The sequence below is a fragment of the Microtus ochrogaster genome, linkage group LG4 (genome assembly GCF_000317375.1).
Source record: "Microtus ochrogaster isolate Prairie Vole_2 linkage group LG4, MicOch1.0, whole genome shotgun sequence".
Lineage (NCBI taxonomy): Eukaryota > Metazoa > Chordata > Mammalia > Rodentia > Cricetidae > Microtus > Microtus ochrogaster.
The window spans coordinates 61,820,546-61,838,916 of NC_022030.1; the positions used below are offsets into that span (position 1 = coordinate 61,820,546).

Sequence of the window (18,371 nt, forward strand, 5' to 3'; positions counted from 1 at the left end):
GAGGCCAGCCTGGTCTACCAAGGGAGTTCCAGGACAGGCTCCAGAGCTACAGATGTGAAACCCTGTCTCGAAAAACCAAAAAAAAAAAAAAAAAACTTTATTGGCACACAGCCACCTTCTGTGTTTACAAATAATCTCCAGGTGTTTTGATAACCCAAAGGCAGAGCTGAGTACGTGGAGACCATGCAGCCCCTAAAACCTAAAACATTTACTGTTTGGTGCTTCACAGAGAAAGTTTGGCATCCTCTACGCAATGGCGCATGGTTTAAGTTTTAGGCCAGACACTGGATGACCTACCTGCCTGCCCCAGTCATTTCCTCTTGGTCTCCTTTCACTTGTCAGATATGATGTCCACACTCCAGTGCTACCCTGAGCCTGTTGCGAGGCAATCATATCTCAGGGAAGTGTTTGATGCTGACACTGACTGCTACCCTTGGGAAATGTTTGCAATGATTTGATGCAATATCACAGTTTCACGGGTAGGGCTCATGGACTTCTGAGTCTATATTCATTTTGTTTTCCCCAGTAATTATTTTTCAATGGATCTGGGAAAAGAACCAAGTCTATAACAAACTGGGAACCCTCGTTTAAAAAACGAGAAAGAAAACCCTGGTCCTTCATCTCAGGTGGTTGGAAAACTGAGCTACACCTCAACAAGGGCTTCAATCCTGAAAGCCTCTCAGCCTTTGAAACCTTCGGGCTCTCTGGATGCTGGCAGCACATTAGTTCCTCCTTCCGGGAACCTCCTTGGGGTTTCCAGTTGGACGCTGGGGAGAGCTGGCCTCATGGGATACTGGCTAGGATCAACACCTAGAACACATGCTTAGTGGAAGCATTGACACGGGTCTGACCCTGTAGCTTTGGAGCCCAGGTGGCTTGTCATAGGTTTCATGTGCAAATGTCAGGATCTCCACTGTTGCCTGAAGCCACCAATACTGGATGCGACTGAGTGAGGCTACTCTCTAAAACTGTGTCAGATCCTGAGGCCACCAACAATGAGTGCCCAGCTTTCCGTGCAAGACAGCCCTCAGCTCCAGCCCTCAGGCCCTCTGCCGTGCTGGTTTGTTTTCTGTCTACATTTCTTCCATCTGGACTTCAGATTGCCACCTTTTAGATGACACCCTTGGTGTTATAGTGCTGCGCCTCCTTCTCCATGAAGAATAGCGGGGTTTCCTCCCCAGCAATAATCAGGGAGGAAGCGTACCCCCAAGAGAGAAACCCACAAGCTTCCCACTGCTCTGTTCAGAGGCTCCGTTTGGAAGGCACCTGCTGTGGCCTCCAGCTACTCCAATACCTTACCTTACCCTAGGCACCCAAAGCGCAAGTGTCTAGGCCTCTGTTGATGCAGCTTCGGTTACTGCTAATGGCCGCCTTGTCCATCTCTCTCACAAGCCTTCAAGACAGGAACTCCCATACTATCTACCCATTTGATCCTAGTAACCGAAGCATGTTTTGTATACATTAACTCTATATGTGTGCATCTCCAGTCCAACAGGAATGAATCCTCCATCAGCATCAACGGACTTCCAAAACCCAGTTTTCAAAGAAACCTTTCCATGATTTAACAAGAAAATATAATATACATTATATTTTTTGAGGTAGGGTCTCAATTAATTCAGGCTGACCTCCAATCTGCTCTATAGCTGAGCTTGAACTTGAACCACGACCTTGCGCTTCCGATCCTCCTTCTTCCACCTCCCAAGTGCTGGGATTACAAGCAATCTCCATGACATTCAGTGATGCAGTGCCAGGGCTTGATACATGCTAAGCAAGACTCTAACAACTGAGCTACACCCACAGCCATAACTTACACCCACGTGTGCATTGTGTGTCTGGTATGTGTATGTATGTTCAAATGTGTGTGTGCTGGTGTGAGTGCATATGGGTGCCTGCAGAGGGAAGAGGTGGTTGTCCGTTGTCTCCCTTGACCACCTGTCATCTCATGGATTGAGGCAGACGCTCTTGATTGACCCCAGAGCTGGGGAAACCCCCTCTCTCTGCCCAGAGCATCTGGGCTTACAGGTGGTCGGCCATGCCCCGCATGCCAGTCACTTTTGTGGGCCCCGGGGGTTTGAACCCGGGTCCTCACACTTGCCAGCACTTTACTCACTGAGCCATCTCTCCAGCTGTGCAACTTGCACTTTAAAATTAGTAAACTTGGATACTATGTTTGTTTAAGAGTCATTAAGTCTATGTGATTTTCCCATTGGAGATTTATTGTCATTTTTTTTCCGATAAGAAATAAGTCCAGGACCAGCAAGATGGTTCAGTGATAAGGGTACCTACCTCTAGATGTGACAACTTGAGTTCTATCCCTGGGACCCACATGGTGGAAGGGAAGGAGAGTCTCTGAAACCTTTCCTCTGATCTCCACACATGCCCCACAGTGCTTGTTTGGGTGATCGCTGGAACATGAACCCAGAGGTAATCATACATGCACACACACACACACACACACACACACACACACAAGTAAACCAATAAATGGGACAAAAGTAAACTTTAAATAAAGAAGCCCAAAGAATTTTCCATCCATCAGATGAAACTGGCTTTCCTTGGCCCTGTGTAAAAAATGGAACGAGACCCCAGGAATTTCTGGTTTCAAACAGGGCCACAGAGCTCGCTCAGCACAACAATCAGACTAAACCAACTTCAAGAGGGAAGCATCCTGCTCCCCGTGTGAGGTTCATAGCAAACAATCAGGCTGAACATGCAATTTGTCTCAAGAGGCAGAAGCTGCAATTTCACCGTGTCATTAAATCCCCAGGACAGTTGTGAAGAAAGCTGGACCTCCCTGGGCATGGAACGCTCTGTGACAGCCTCTCCAGCACTGTCCCTGTGGGCTGGAAATGTCCTGCCACAGTTGCTGCCATGTGGTCCTGCCCGAGGAGTGTTTGGTGGCTCTGCCTTGCCTTCAGCCACAGTGGCAGCTCACGGGCAAGCACAAACCTTTACACTCTGGGCACCGCAAAGCACTTGTGGGCTATCCATGTGAACCATTCCTGACCTCTAGCTGGGACCGTGTGGGTGCTGGGGCTAGACCTTGTTGCTTTACATTGTCTGTGCTGAGCTCTGTAGCACATGGGGGGGGGGAGAAGTTACAGGGGTGGTTTGCTCCCTCCCCCATATTGTGTTCCTCTGTACGATGGAAATGAGATTTCTTAATAATGTGAAATTGGCACAGATAATTTAAGTCATTATTAATAGATACACTTGATCTGAGGAAGTGAATGTTTTAATGTTTTGTTAAATGGGGTGTGTTGTATCCACATTGTCATTCAGAGAAAAGGTTAAGGCACTTCAACGTTCTTCAGATTAATGTCGGGGCAACTCACTCGGGTGGATGTGTCTTGGGTGGCAAAAATGGAGCTTCGTGCACCTGCCAGGCTTCCTACTGAAACTGGTAAGAATCAAAGTTAACGCAGAATGTGGGGTGAAGGAAGGTGGCCTTCGGGAACTGCCAGAGAGAATGCGATTGGAAAGGGGCAGTGAAGGAACCCTATGGTCCAGCCTGCAGCTGTGAGGCTGTCGGAAGAGATGCCGTCAGCCTGGGGTGAGGGGATCTAGAAGGTGGCAGTATCAGAGAGCTTTTTGCTGCTGTGGTAAAATGCCACGACCAAAAGGAACCTTATTTGGGCTTCTATTTCCAGAGGGTTATATGCCGTAATGATGGGGACAGAGCGGCAACAGGCAGCCGGAGCAGGAAGCTGAGAGATGGTGTCTCGCTCGACTCCACACGAGAGGCAGAGAGGGCAAACTTGAAGTGGAGTGAGGCTATAAACTCTCAAAACCTACTCCCAGGGACAAAATTCCTCCAGTAAGTTACGCTCCCTGACTGACCTGAAGGTTCCCTAACCTCCCCACACATCCCCGCCAACTGGAACCAACTGTTTTAATATCTGAGTCTACGGGGGACATTGTTCATTCAAACCACCACAGTGGCCATCTACGGAAAGGGCCACACCGACTGGGCCAGCAATGTGAATGAGCATGTTTATGAGCACATGCAAAGACTCTGACGTGGCTACAGGGACTGTGACCTCTTGCCCCTTTGACTTTTCACTTACTTGGACACTTGACCCCAGTCAGAAACTAGGTTCGTTCCAATGGCCCAGGAAGAAAGCCAGGCATTGGTCCTACCTCAAGAGCATGGGAAAATGGCAGTGGTACCCTGCTTTGGAAACAATCCCTGGGACAAACAGAAAATTATTGCTAGAGAGAAAGTGGCCAGTCCTGTCACCAAGCCACCAGCCCAGCATTCAGAATTGACTGGACTGTCCTACAAAGTCTCTAGAGTATGAATATTTAGATGTTGTTTGGGAGAAAAAGATGAACTTTGGTCAGCTTGGTTACAGGAAACCAAGATCCCATGAAGCTTAAGAATCACCTCTCAGGCTCCCCCATGTGTGCAACCTATGGTCATCTCAAGGTAGAATTCACCTTCATCTCACTGGATCCAGGGCAAAAAAAACAACATCTCTCTCATTAGCTGTCTCCACGACAAAGATGGCGTTAGGAAAGACTAATCCGTGTCCCTCCTGTGGACCAAGCATTACGCTTATTATTTAAATCTTCAAATAATATTCTCTGCAATCTGATATTCAAATCCAGTTACCACCTGCCTCCGGGGTGGAGAAGCGACTCCTCTGTGCCCTGCCACGGTTTACCAGACAAACAAGGCTTGCCCCATCAAAGTGGTACCATTTGTTAGTCGGTCTGCAGAAATAAATTATTATATCTGCTAACTTGGGGCATACTAAATTCATTAGCCATCCTCTTTTCAGGAGAGAAGCATCCAGAAGTATTTGCAGGTAGGACCAGGTCCTTGGTCAGAACATTCATGGAACCTCGCTGCAAGAAAGGAGAAACGATTTTAACAGCGACACCAGAGACAGGAAGAAAAACTGAAGAGAAAGGTCTACTAAGGCTGGGTGAGGGATGAAAACCCACTCCCATCTCCAAGGTAACTGCTAATGTTGATCAGTGATAAAGTAGTCACCCTAACTGGGAAACACGACACTAGCCAAGAAAAACCAAGTCAACTGTGGGCCAGCGTGGAGGCAGAATCAGATGTGCGCAGGCTTCAAAACAGAGATCAAAAGAAACCCTGGGCAGCAAAGCACAGTTGCTTGGGGACTCCAGGAAGGACTCGGGGTTCTGAAAGCCCAAGTTAGTGAACTTGAACTGACCCTTAACAGATACAAGAGACCCTTCTGTACAAACATGCTTTGATGGTTTAAAATAACTCCAAATAACTTGCTACATTTGTGTCACCTAAATTTGGGTGCAAACATCAGTATGCACTTGGCACCAAGTTCCTCTGAGCTGGACAACAAGGAAAAGAAGTCTCTAGAGTCGTAAGCAGGAGGACCCAGAGCCATGACCCAGCAGTTTGAGACCCTTGATTCACAAGAAGCAGAACCCTATATGCCTGGCGCTTTCCCCACTGGCTTGGAACACTGACTCCGTCCACTGCTCTGGCCTGCTGAGATCATTTGGAACCTGATTGCATCCCTGGGGCTCACAGTTTCCCCTCCGTATATTTGTGCAAATCACCAACCAGTGGACATGCAGGGCAGGGCTGAAGGCAGCATTTTGTAGTATCTCTAGGTCCCTTCCAAAGCATGGTTTCTACCCAGCTGCAGATAGAAGCACTCAGAGAGTTCGCAGTGATCCTTTTGCACAGGCCACTGCCTAGAAGAGCTCAAGAGTCTCCAGACTGGGGTCCTTTCATCCCTGGATCTCCTAGCTCCTTGGGTGATTCCATTTTGCAACCAAAGCATCAGGCTCTTCTCTGGGGCACCGCACATGGCACTGTTCCACTGTGAATCACTGAGCCAGATTATCTTTTACAAAGAACCACATTTTTTTCTTCTCTGAAGTCTTCAGAATGCCTGCCCGCACCTCAGGTTGAAGTGCACACACCCCCTTACCTCACCCCACTGCAGGGCAGCGAACAATTGCCTCCTAAACCACACTCTGTCCTGCTCACCTTGATAGACTCCTACTGATCTCCAGACCTCCAGGTGACACCCATTTTTGAAACATTCTCAAACCATCTTTCCAAATCCCGGGGAGACATTCCTGGACCTAGTGTGATGTTCCGTAGTCTAAGGATTTGTTCCGCATTTGACAAGTAAAGCTATCATCCCTGGTCCTTCTGTTTTACGATAGTTCCTCAGGTTTTGACAGGTTTTCAGCAGCTTACACACAAAATCACATTTAAAACGGGTTTGGTTTCTGTGTGGACTAGAGTCAGCTCTTGGGGCTGTGCGCTGATTTTGACCGAGTTGAAAGCAGTGAAGACAAGAGGAAGGGGGTGGGGGATAAAGGGAGAAGAAGGAGAGGAGGCAGGGAAAAGAGTCTGTGGGAACACTAGGTGTACCTAGGCAGTGTCACTTAGAGGCAGAAGCAGATAAGGATCGGAAAGAAATGCCTCCCTCACCCCTACGGAACTCCCCACAGCTGGTGAGGGGGAAGACCAAATGGCTCTTGTTGGGGGCTTCTAGACACTGATTGTTTTTTTACCTGTGTGATCATTGCAGATGGGGTTTTTATCTCCGGACCTCCGAAATTTTACAACACATCCCCAAAACGTAATAATGTTTGGTGAAAAACTGAAGGAAAGAATGGGTTAGTTTCCAGGCAGGTTGGTTTATTTATTTAAAGTAACAGTTAACAATGCTTCTATTCTTGTTCTGGGGGGAACAAAAGTCAGCTCTCTGTCCAGTTTGTGAAGTCATCCTCATGTCCCACTTGCAAAGGCGGCCCAGTCTGCCAGGAGTTATTTTTAAAGTTCGACTCCCTGGCTACTGAACTCCAGCTCCGACATCGAGTGAACTGGCTAAAACACACCGGAAGCTAAATTTAGCCTGGAGGACAGCTCAGTTCATCCTGAGAGTCTCCTCCAGGCCTCTCAAACACATCCAGTGACAGATTACAACAGGTTGGAAGATATCTTCCAGTTTAAAGAGCAGGGCCAGCTCAAGTTGCCTCGTGTTTATAGCCGCACCGAAGCCCTCTAGAAGAGGACCTGATTACCACCCATTTCGGGAGAATGAGATAGCGCCATGCCTGCATTTGGAGAAAAGGAGAACCGAAACACTTACTATGGCTGCTGGAATGCTGCAAGGAGCGTGGGGGGAGAGAAGGGGAGCTGCAGCTCATGGCTAAGCCCCTCCAACCACACAATCTCACACCAGTGACCCCTTTGCCTTCCTACACAGACAGCATCCCTTACCTACCTATGTAGAGGTATCCCTGATGGACAGACAGACAGCCATACCCAGCTATATTTAATATACCTTGAGGCCCTCCTCTGTGGAGCAACTGAATTCAAGCGTCACAGGCAGTCTCCAGCCATTCGGCCAGCCAGTGTAAGTTCACCTGTGCTTGGGACGCGGGGCTGTAACAAGAACAAAGACAGGTATGCTCTCTTCCTTGTCGCTGTGGCCGAATGCTCATGAAAATCAAGCCAGCGAAGGAACGGCTTCTCGGGGCTCAAAGCTTGAAGGCACAGCCTACATAGCAAGGAAGGTATGAAGGTAAAAGAGACTCTGGCTGCGGCTGCCGAGGCATGGGGCAGGCGGCTGTTCATAGTGTCCACAACCAGGAAGCAGAGAGAGAGGATGGCTGCTGCTCAGCTCACTCTCTCCTTTGCACTCAGTCCAGGACTCCAGATGAGACGGTGCTGCCCACACTAAAGGCGGGTCTTCCCACCTCAGTTAGACCTTTCAGGAAACGCCCTTGTAGGCACACGCAGAGGTTTGTATCCATGGCGACTTTAAATCTAGTCAAATTTACAATGAAAATCAACTCAACGCCCAAATATGTCATTTAAAGCATCATATTCCATCCCTGAGCCTAAAGCTCCATTTTCATTTCATGGCGCAAAGTGCATTTAACTCATTTCCAAAAGTCTCCGCAGTCTCTAATGGTCCCAAAACTGTTCCAAAGTCCAGGACTGAGCAACTGGCTCAGTGGATAAAACCCTTGTCACACAGGGTAAGGAGATGAATTCAGACTCCTAGATGCCCTTGGAAAAGCCAGGCAAAAGCATGAGGGCTGCATGCACTTGTAGTACTGAGAAAACAGAGACAGAGGGGATAGCCTGGGCAAGCTGGCTACTCCAGCCACCTAAATTAGTAAGCTCGGGATTCAGTTAGAGACACAGACTCAATAAATAAAATGGAAGTCTATCATTAATTTCATGCAGTCTACAAGTATGCATGGCGGGGGAGGGAGATAGGGAGGGAAGGAGCTCAAAATCTCATCTGAGATTCAAGGCAAGCTCCTTTTCTCTTCTTGTTGCATGTGCATGTCAGAAAGTGTGTGGAGGTCAGAGGATAGCTGTGTGGAGTTGGCTCTCTCCACCGACCTTTATGCGGGTTCCGGAGATCAGACATAGGTTGGCAGGCTTGTGGAGCAGGCGCTTATATGCCTAGCCCTCTCACTGGCCCTCAAGACAAGCTCTTAACTATGAGCTTCTGTAAAGTACAAAAGCAAGTCACACTTCCACTATCCAATGGCACACAGTAAATATTATCAGTCCGAAAGGGAGAAGGCAAGAACGGAGGCAGAGCAATGGAAGACCAGGCTGAAGCAAGACCAAACACCAAGTCCTAGAAGATGGGACAGACACCAAGTCCTGTAGCTCCATAGCAGCTATCTGAGCTCCAAACCCTCCCTACAGCTCTGCAGCCTTCAGCATACCTTGATTCTCCTGGGCCAACTTCACCCTGTGCCTGAAATTCGCTTTGGTGGCCATCCAATGATTCTAGCATTGCCAATGTCCTGAAGTCTCCACTGAAACTCAGGCTTCACCATCCCACAGCATTGGACAGTGGCTTCTCATGACCTTGCGATGAAGCTAACTTGCCACACACTGCACAACCTTGGCTGCCTTCTCAAACCTTGGTACAAGTCTCCATGATCTTCTCACTCTTGCTTCTTCCAGGACCCCAAAATCAGTGCCAGGTGGATCTACACTAAAAGTGTTTGCTGTCAGCTTGAGGTGTAGCCTGGTTCCCTTGAAACACAGTCTTAGTGGCCTGTCATTCCTCAGAAGCCACCTACCTTTATTAGAGACATACAACTAATTAGGCTAAGCTGGCTGGTTAAGGGGTTCCAGGGATCCTTCCACCTATGATCCCCCAGCCCTGGGGAGGCAAGCTTCCATCGCTACACTCTATTTCTTTCTAACGTGGGTTCTGGGTATCGAACTCAAGTCCTCTGCTTGCAAAGCAAGCACTTAACTGATTGAGCTATCCCCCAAGCCCCTTGAAACTGTCAACCATTTCTTCATGTAGAAAGCACTGTTAGGACCTGAGCCGTACACACACTGAGAGCCAAGGGCTGGGATGGGCACACAGCTTTCTGCTTCAGCTCCTTGAGTGACTCAAAGGAGCCATCACATCCTTCCTTCAGCACCAAACCGTGTTCCAGCCACAGGACACTCCCTGCAAAGCCGTTCCTCGCAGTTCAGCCTCAGCTCTGAGCAGAGCGCACTGTCAGTTAGACGTGGGATCTGGGCAGTGTGGCGAGCTGTACAGAGGACAGGATCTAGAACACAAATGTAACGGGCTCGGATCACAGCTTGGCCACATCGTTGAGCAGTCCTGGCCCTGCCTCGTTCTCTCCAAGCCTATATCCCAAGTGGACGTCCCAATCCTTAAGTAGCAGCAGGCATGCACCCCATGCCGCCTGTATCTTCCCTCTGAACTTAAGACCTTGACTTATCATTTTTAAATATGGCAATGTTTTTTTTAATGTGAGAGAATATTACCTGCTAAGCATTTTGGCCACTGAGGTCATCTTTACAAACTAGTCACTTAACCTGCACAAACAGGTTTCGGCGATGTTGTGTAAGGCTGGGGTCACCTGACCAAACTGTGAATAAGAGAAATGCTGTGTCTGTCTGTCAGCATAAATGCATGTGCCTGGTGTCTGTCTTTGACTAGATGTGTGCTGAGCAGCGCTGAGACAGGCAGAAGCATTTCCCCTACTTTGGGGTTAGCATCTATACAATCACAGGGGTGATTGAAGGTGGTGACATCTCGGTGGTCACATGACCATGGTCATATCAAGTAACCATTATCACATCGGAGCCCACAGGAGTTATAAATACACTGGCATGGAGCTCCAACTGGAGGACAATTGAGTAATGACAATAGAAATAGCCCACTCTCCATAAGGCCATCTTCCTCTGCTAAAGAACCTGTTCTGAAACCAGCGGCTCTGCAATGGAGAGACAACCAGAGCCAGCTGGAAGGAGACTGCAGATCTTTCAGAAGATGAGCAAAAAGCCTCAAGTTAGAGCCGGGACCCCCGAACTTGAGTTCCATGCTGCACTGGTCACAGGAGACCTGGACCATATTCGATCCCTCATGGACCAGTTCTTCCAGGATGCCAACGTAGTGTTTGAGATCAGTAATGGAGAGATGGAATGGCAGGTGACATCCTTGGCCACCTTTGGGCTCTCAGGTACCCTGCTTCCTCTAAAGCTCAGCTGTGCCTCTTTAAGCTTCAGCTAACACTCTGAGGATGTGTACATCCTGTGTGAAGGTTGAGTACTCAGTACCGTGGGGACATCTGTGACCTAAGGAGGTCTGTAAACAAATCTGGTCTGGTGGGTGACGGGCTATGGAAAGGAGAACGATGATTGGGGAGCATCCACCTAGTGATGCTGGGTGTGTCTCTTGCCTTGAAAGCAAAGCCTTGGTTTAACGTTGATCTTGGCAGCTGACGGAGCTGCAGAAGACTAGACAGACCTTTGACACCCAGCCCTGTGTGAGGTCCTTCTATGACTCACTGAACAGCACTGTAACTTGGCAGGGCGAGTGGCATCCTAAAACCCAAATGGTATCAGCAGAGGAAAGAACATTAGGCTCCCAGTAGACCCTCTTAGAACACAGAGAAGCCTGAACACAAGAAAGAAAGGGGAAGTAAATCCATAGATCCGTGTGCTGTGTGTCAGGGTACACTCCTCCCTCTCAGATAGGGACGCTATGCGCTGAGCCATACAGATGTCCCCAGGCTGCGGCGCTGGCAGGCTGTACTGGACACCCATCTGCCAGGTGCTGCTGTGTTGAAATCCACCACCGCTCTGGCAGACTATGGGAATTTGAAGATCTGTAGCTGGCGTCCCAAGTCCTAATTTGGGAGCTCTAAGCCGGTTGAGAATGTGGAAAGGGAGGTTCTTTACCAACATGTTTCTGTTTATACCTCTCTCCAGAGGGGGATCTGAACCCCAAACACTGCTATGCAGTTTGTAACAAGCCTGAGACCTGCTGGCTGGCTGGGTGGTGTCGATCCTAGTCCGACTGCACCGCCTCCAAGTGGGATCTTTCCGGGCATTTCGTCACCTGCCTCAGACCAAGAATGTCAGCTGCTTCAATGCTAGCTAAGCCACGATTGTTTTCCAAATCACATGCTACCCAATTCTGGACTCACATGTGCTTAAATGGCAAACTACCCTCCCCTGCCCCCCAGGGGGGAGGAGGGAGGTGTTAGTTAGTTTAACCCATTTTTTTGCATGTTGTCAAAAGTCTAAAATCTAGCTCCTTGTCTCCCCTGTTGTCTTTGGAGTCCTATGTTCTACAAGTTTTCTAGAACACATCCGCAGGGCAGGACATCAGGACGTGGTGAAAGCAGGGCACCAGGGAAATGGCAGTCCAGTTAGTCAGCCCAGGCTCAGTGAGAACCAGGAATGCAGGGGCTCGGGGCTACTTAGATTTCCTGTTCTTTTGCCCAGTCACCTGACTCCCCAGAGCAGAAACAGCCCCTGGGAACATTGATTCTTGAGACAGAGTCTCTCATCAGTCTGAGACTTGTCAACTAGGCTGTGGGGTCAGTGGGCCCAAATGTCTTACGGTCTCCATCTCCCTGGCACTGGGATCGCAAGCATATTGATACTCTACCCCAATTTTGTATGTAGGTTCTGGAGATCAAACCCAAACCCTTGTATTTCCATAGCAAGCCTTTACCAACCAACCGAGCCATCTCCTGTGCCCAGAAGTTAAGTTTTCTTGTTCTCTTGAAGGAACCTTATCAGTACAACCCGGGACCTATAGAGTCTTGGCTCCTCAGGGTGGGCATACAGAAGTGTGAGGGTTGGGGGAGGCAGCAGAGTAGGCTGGGAACTTCAAAAGACAGGATTCATGGGAAATGCATCAAGGCAGGAGTCCAGGGTGTGGTGTTTGGGGAAGGCAAGGGGCCCGCTCTCCTCAAAGAAGACCCATCCCATCCCTGTAATCAGACTGTCTTTTCCGGAAAAGAGAGTCCAAACCCAGGCACCCTGTCCCCCCCACACAGGTGCGTGTGCACACACACACACACAGGTGCACACACACACACACGCACACACACACATGCACACAATCCATGGGCCTCTGACTACTGTCCCTCCACACCAGTGATGACAGTTGTCCCCTCCCCCACTGAGCAAACAGCAAGCCCAAGGCTAGGCCTTTGGGGTGAGCAGCAGGCTGGGATTCTCTGCCACTAGCAGGTAGGTAATTAATGAGTGTGGGCTTTCAAAACAGCCCAGCATGTGTCCCAGGAAGGAGGTGGCCTCAAAAGGGGTCTCCCGTACAGCTCATTACAGCCACCTTATCGATTCTTCCATCATCCCAGAAAGCCTGCCATGTCAGAATCTGTCCCTTGATGGTATTCACTGGGGACACCTCCCCCTCCCAGGGGTGCTCCTGGCCACTAACAACCCCTTGCCCCAGCTGTATGAAAGCAGAGAAGCCAAACACACAGCCTCTGTTCATTTGTCCCTCAAGAAGGAATAGCCCTACACACGCGCGCGCGCACACACACACACACACACACACACACACACACACACGCCAGAATTGTGTGGACTGTGGACAGTTGCATGAAAACAACCTTCTATAGCAGCCACTTCCAAGAACATCCGACTTCTTCCCTGTCTTTTCTTCAGCAAACCCTGGTGATGGGGTTTTGTACGCAGGCTTGTTTCCTTTTAAGGATGAAAGGGTAGGTGGAAGAAGGTTATAGTCTGTAAAGGTCCTCAACCCGCTCCTCTCTAAAGTTACCCCCATTCCGAACCTAGGAGAGATCCCTTCTGTACTGAGATTACATACATAGGTACATAGATACATACGTACATACATACATACATACATACATACATACATACATCCCATCCCAGCCCATCCTTCCTCCAGGACCAGCCTTTAACTCTAAATCATTCCAGAATCCCAGTTGCCCCACATCTGGGAAATCCATCTTATCTAGCAATAATCTCAACTGTAGCCCTCCGAGTCTCTTCTTTCTCGTCTTCCTCCGTGGATCCTGTCTTTCACTGCGTATGTGCGTCTCTCTGCTCTAACTATGCTCTCAAGTGACTCTAGCTTACTTGTAAGAAGTGGTATCACCCTCCAGCCTTAGCAAATTGTGCGCCCGCCCCCACCAGTCCTTCCATCTACCCCGGCCTTACATCATATCCCCTCCCCTTCCAGGCCTCTGGACCCTGGAGTACAAGCGGGAACTCACCACGCCGCTGTGCATCGCTGCGGCCCACGGCCACGTGCTCTGCGTGAGACACCTTCTCGGTCGCAGCGCTGATCCGGATGCCAGCCCCGGAGGTCGTGGTGCCCTACACGAGGCCTGCCTCGGGGGGCATACCGCCTGTGCCCAGCTGCTGTTGCAGCACGGGGCAGACCCAGATCTGCTCAACGCAGAGGGCCTGGCACCCCTGCACCTGTGCCGCACGCCGGCCTCTCTGGGGTAAGATGCGCCCACACTGCCAATTGGTCCTAGGACCCAGATTTGGAGGGAGGGGGGTGTCTCAGGCATAGACCCAAGTCTGGCCTTTGGCCACGTGCTTCCGGACTCGAGCCCATACTTGCTTCTTTCCCTGGCCCCTGACTAAATTAGGACCCTGACTCCACTTCCCAGACCTGGTACCTCCCCAAGCTGGAGATTTTCTGAATCTGATCCCCAGTCCGGGACCTATGTGCCCTAGTTCCCAAACCTGGGATTGTGACTCTAGTCCCCAGATCTGTCCCTAGTCTCCCGGCCCAGGACCCTACTCCCCACATCACAGAATCTGACCCTGGTCCCCAGGTTTAGGATTCTGACCCTAATCCCCAGGCCAGTGATCCTGACACCCAGCTCCAGGCTAGGATCTTTAGGGCCCAGGCTAGGATAGTCCCCAGGCCATGAACCCGCCCCAATGGGCCTCTGGACCATCCCCGACCCCGCCCCGCCGGCGCGGCCCCGGGCGGGTTAATTAGCGCTTGATTGCGAGCGCGCGGGGCGCCACGCCGCGGTAATGAGCCTCTGATCACGGGCCTGCAAACGCGGCGCTGAAGAATGCTAAAAGGCCACTGGCGGGGTTGGAAGCTGAAAAATTAGGGTTTTTAATGATAATTTTATGCAGAATAATTGTCACAGTGTGACATAAATGGTTAGCTCCTCGGGCGGGGGCTTCCGAGGCCCGCAAGGACTCCACCCGCCCGGGTTGCGCTGCCTGGGGCCAGGAGCAAAGCCCGCCCCCATCCCCCACTCCAACCCCACCGCGACCTTGGTGCTGCTGTTAGGTTTTCCTGCCGGGCTTTGAGTCTCCCTACATTTCATTTCAAATGTTCTAGTACCTGCTCGTGCGTTATAATTGCTTGACTGCTTTCTGTTAGACGATAACATAAAATCACTTCCTTTCGTACTTGGATCTTGCTGGGGTCCGCTGTTCCCTACCTGCCCAAAGTTAGGGTTCTTCTGCCCCTAGAGGCACGTGCAGGAAGCAAGCAGAGATGTTAGCCACGGATTCAGAGTGGGGTGTATGTGTGCAAGAGGCCCAAAGCAGCAATACCACCACCCTGTGAAGGACATCAGTAAGTTGCACGTGTTTGAAAAGTCCAACAGTTTCTAAAATTTCTTTCTAATAGAACATCCTATCAAGCTTCTTGCCCTCAACATAATTCTTCGGAGATACATCAGTGTTGTCCTGGGTCCATTTCTTCCCTTTTCATGCTGAGTAGTATTCCACAGTGTAGACATACCACAGTGTGTTTAATTCCTTCCTAACTGAAAGATATTTGAACCCCTAAGGGAAGTAGTTCAGGTTCAGGCACTCACTGGCCTTTGTGAGGCTCTGGGTTCAACCCCTAGTTACTGCAAAATGATGATGGTGGTGGTGACGATAATGACGATGGTGATGATGATGATGGTGATGATGATGATGGTGATGATGATGATGATGATGATGGTGATGATGATGATGGTGATGATGATGATGATGATGATGGTGATGATGATGATGGTGATGATGATGATGATGATGATGATGATGGTGATGATGACGATGGTGATGATGATGACGATGGTGATGATGATGGTGGTGGTGATGATGATGATGATGGTGATGATGACGATGGAGGTGATAATAATAAAAGATATTGTTTACAGTCTGAGGCTGTTGCAAACAGCCTGAGTTTTGTGCCCTTTTATAAGCTTTTTAAAATTTTGGGTAAACCTAGGGTTATAATAGGTAGCCCATCTGATGAGATTAAGAACTTAACTTTACCACGTTTGTTTGCAAAGTTATACATTACATTCCCCTCAGCAACATGGGCATTTGAACTGCAAATACGCGGGCAGACAAAGAGAAGTAAAAGCAACAAGGCTTCTGTTTGCATTTCCCCAATTATGTTATTTCCCAATTATATTCTTATTCACAGATACTTACGCCATACTTATCTGTCATCCGTATTTCTTCTCAGGTGAGCTCTGTGTTCAGATCCTTTGCCCAGATGTTCAATTCAGTTGTTTTCAGGTTAAAACTTCCAGATCTCTTTATATATTGAGGGTGTGAGGCTCTCTTCACACCTGTGATTGGCAGGCACCATCTCCCAGCCTCTGCCTTCTGCTTTCTTCTCTTAATGTCTGTAAAGACTAGAAGCTCTTCATTTCAATAAAATTTGTCAATTTCACTCTTTTAGGCTATTTGACCTAAAACTTCTTTGCCTGACCCAAGCCCACAAAGGTTTTCTACGTTCTCATCCACAAACTTAAACCTTACAGTCCTACCTTTAAATCTGGATTCATTTTGCCCAGACTGCAACCACCTCGAGTCTTGAGGCCAAAGCAATCCCAGATACTTTGTCCTGCAGTTTCTCAGAAACGGGAATAGACAAGAGCACTCTAACCTATGAGAGGTTCCGCACTCAGAACATGGCTGCAGGAGTGTCTGGCTCTTTGCTGACAGCCTAACATAAATTAGATCCATTCCCACAGCCGTGAACTCACAGCAGTCCTGTTTCTGATTAAATCAAACTTGCCAAACTTGCTACCTCTGAGGTCACAGTTCACTTCCTAGGTCCCCAACAACTGTATACAGATGCAAAGTTTCGGTTCCCCTGACTCCTTTCTTCTGTCTCACAGCACCGTGGGACCTGCTGTCATACACCAAGACTGAGCTGATCCAGAAAAATCTGTGACCTATTTTGAGTTATTTCTGAATATGGTATGAGGGGTGACCAAAGTGACTGGTGTGTGTGTGTGTTGTGAGAGTGTGTGTGTGTGTGTGTTGTGAGAGTGTGTGTGACTGTATGTGAAACTGTGAGTGTGTGCATGCATACATGCATGAGTGTGTGCATGTGTGCATGCGTGTGTGTGTGTGTGTGTGTGTGTGTGTGTGTGTGTGTCTTTGCTTTCCCATATGGATATCAAAGTGTTCCAGCAGCAGTTCCTCTGGCTTCTTTCCCTTAGCATATTTCCTTGAGGCACACCCATGCTGTTGTGTATAGCCCATGCTGGGTAGAATTTCAGACCATGAAATGCTAGTTGGAAGGGTCCTCCATGCGGATAGCAGGGTGATCTACCAAAACTTAGCTTCAGAAGTGCATCACCCCTTCTGGCGTCAAAGCCCCTTCCTTACTCGACTCTACCATTGCTTTGCATGTTGCTCAAAAATCAGTTAATCAGGACTGAGTAGATGCCCCATCCGTAAAGTGCTTGCCTTGCAAGCATGAGGATTGGAGTTTGATCATCAGTAGTCACATTTAAATTTAAAATAAAAATCATATTTATTTTTCTTTAATTATTTCTTTAATATTTTTGTAACTATAACATAATCATGCAATTTTCTCCTTCCCTTTCCTCCCTCCAAATGCTGTGGCATGCACTTATAACCCTGATACTGGGGAGGCAAAGGCATAGGCATGTCTGGTGCTCGCTGGCTGACCCACCTAGCTTACTCAGTGAATCCCAGGCCAATGTAAGACTCTCTCCAGAAAAAAAGGGGGTTGGGGACAGTTCCTAGAGAATAACACCCGAGGCTGACCTCTGACCTCCACAGACAACCACACACACATACACAAAGCAACTAGCTGTTCATATCTGAGGTCATTTATAGACGCTCATGCCAAGTACACACAAGATAAGACGCCGCCTTGCTGGTTTAAACTGTAACAGCACCACAAGCCATTTGGCTGCAGAAGCACTGGGAGGAAGAGCTGCCCTGGGTGGCAGCTTCCCACAATCCTCTTCTCAGATCAAAAGAGATGAGTGCTGGCCCTGGGAGAAGGGTAACCCGCTGCGAGCAACCAGATCTGGACAGAGCAGCTTCCGTCTGTAGCTCTAATCTAAAGGGAGCAAGAAAAGAATAGCTCCTCAGAACCCAGGAAGAGCAGGAACTTGCCCCATGATCGCCATTAGGGAGACAAGTGGCCTTGTGGTGGCTCCTCAGGAGGATTCAAGAAGACAGCGGGGCGTTCCACTAAGACTATCTCAGCAGTCAGCCCATATGGCCACACACAATGTGGTCAGGATGGAAGAGCCATCATCCCCCTTGTCTCTATTCTAGTTTATGGATCTATTCATCTACTTTGAGACCCATACCACACTGCCTTGACTGTTACAACTGTGTAGTAGACCTTAAGATAAGAGTAAGCCCTCAAACTTATTTTCAGAGTTGCTTTTGGCTCTTACAGCTCATTTGCACGTCATTTGAATTTTAGGTTCAGCTGGGCACCTCCTACATGCTGCCTGCTGGGTTTGACTGGGGCTGCCCTGAGTGTATGCATCAGTTTGGAGAGAGTAAACACCATAAACAAATGTTTAGGGTTCCAACATATGGATATAATTCACCCTCCCGTTTATTTAGATCATGTTTTATTTCTCCCAACTGTGATTTGTAGTTTTCAGTGCATGGGGCTTGCAAATATTGTGTAAGATTTATTCCTGATTCATATGTATGCACACACACACACATATATATGTTATATATATATATATTAAGTAATAAATAAAAAAATAAAGTTGAATTTTTGACAACGCTAAACATATGAAAGGTCAAAAATTCCAGGATAGCCATACAATCTTGTTCAGTAAAAGAACTTCTG

At 48.7% G+C, this 18,371-nt stretch overlaps 1 protein-coding gene across 2 annotated transcripts in view; it reads left to right on the forward strand.

Moving 5' to 3' along the window:
• Asb18 (ankyrin repeat and SOCS box containing 18) overlaps positions 1-18,371 on the forward strand; it is a 65,770-nt gene that overhangs the window by 12,672 nt on the left and 34,727 nt on the right. Inside the window, exons 2-3 of one of the 2 annotated variants that reach the window (XM_005361707.2) lie at positions 10,360-10,482; positions 13,488-13,755. In XM_005361707.2, coding sequence (XP_005361764.1) covers positions 10,360-10,482; positions 13,488-13,755 — 391 coding nt within the window. The remainder of the gene's footprint in view (positions 1-10,359; positions 10,483-13,487; positions 13,756-18,371) is intronic. The other variant, XM_005361708.3, reaches the window with a different exon arrangement.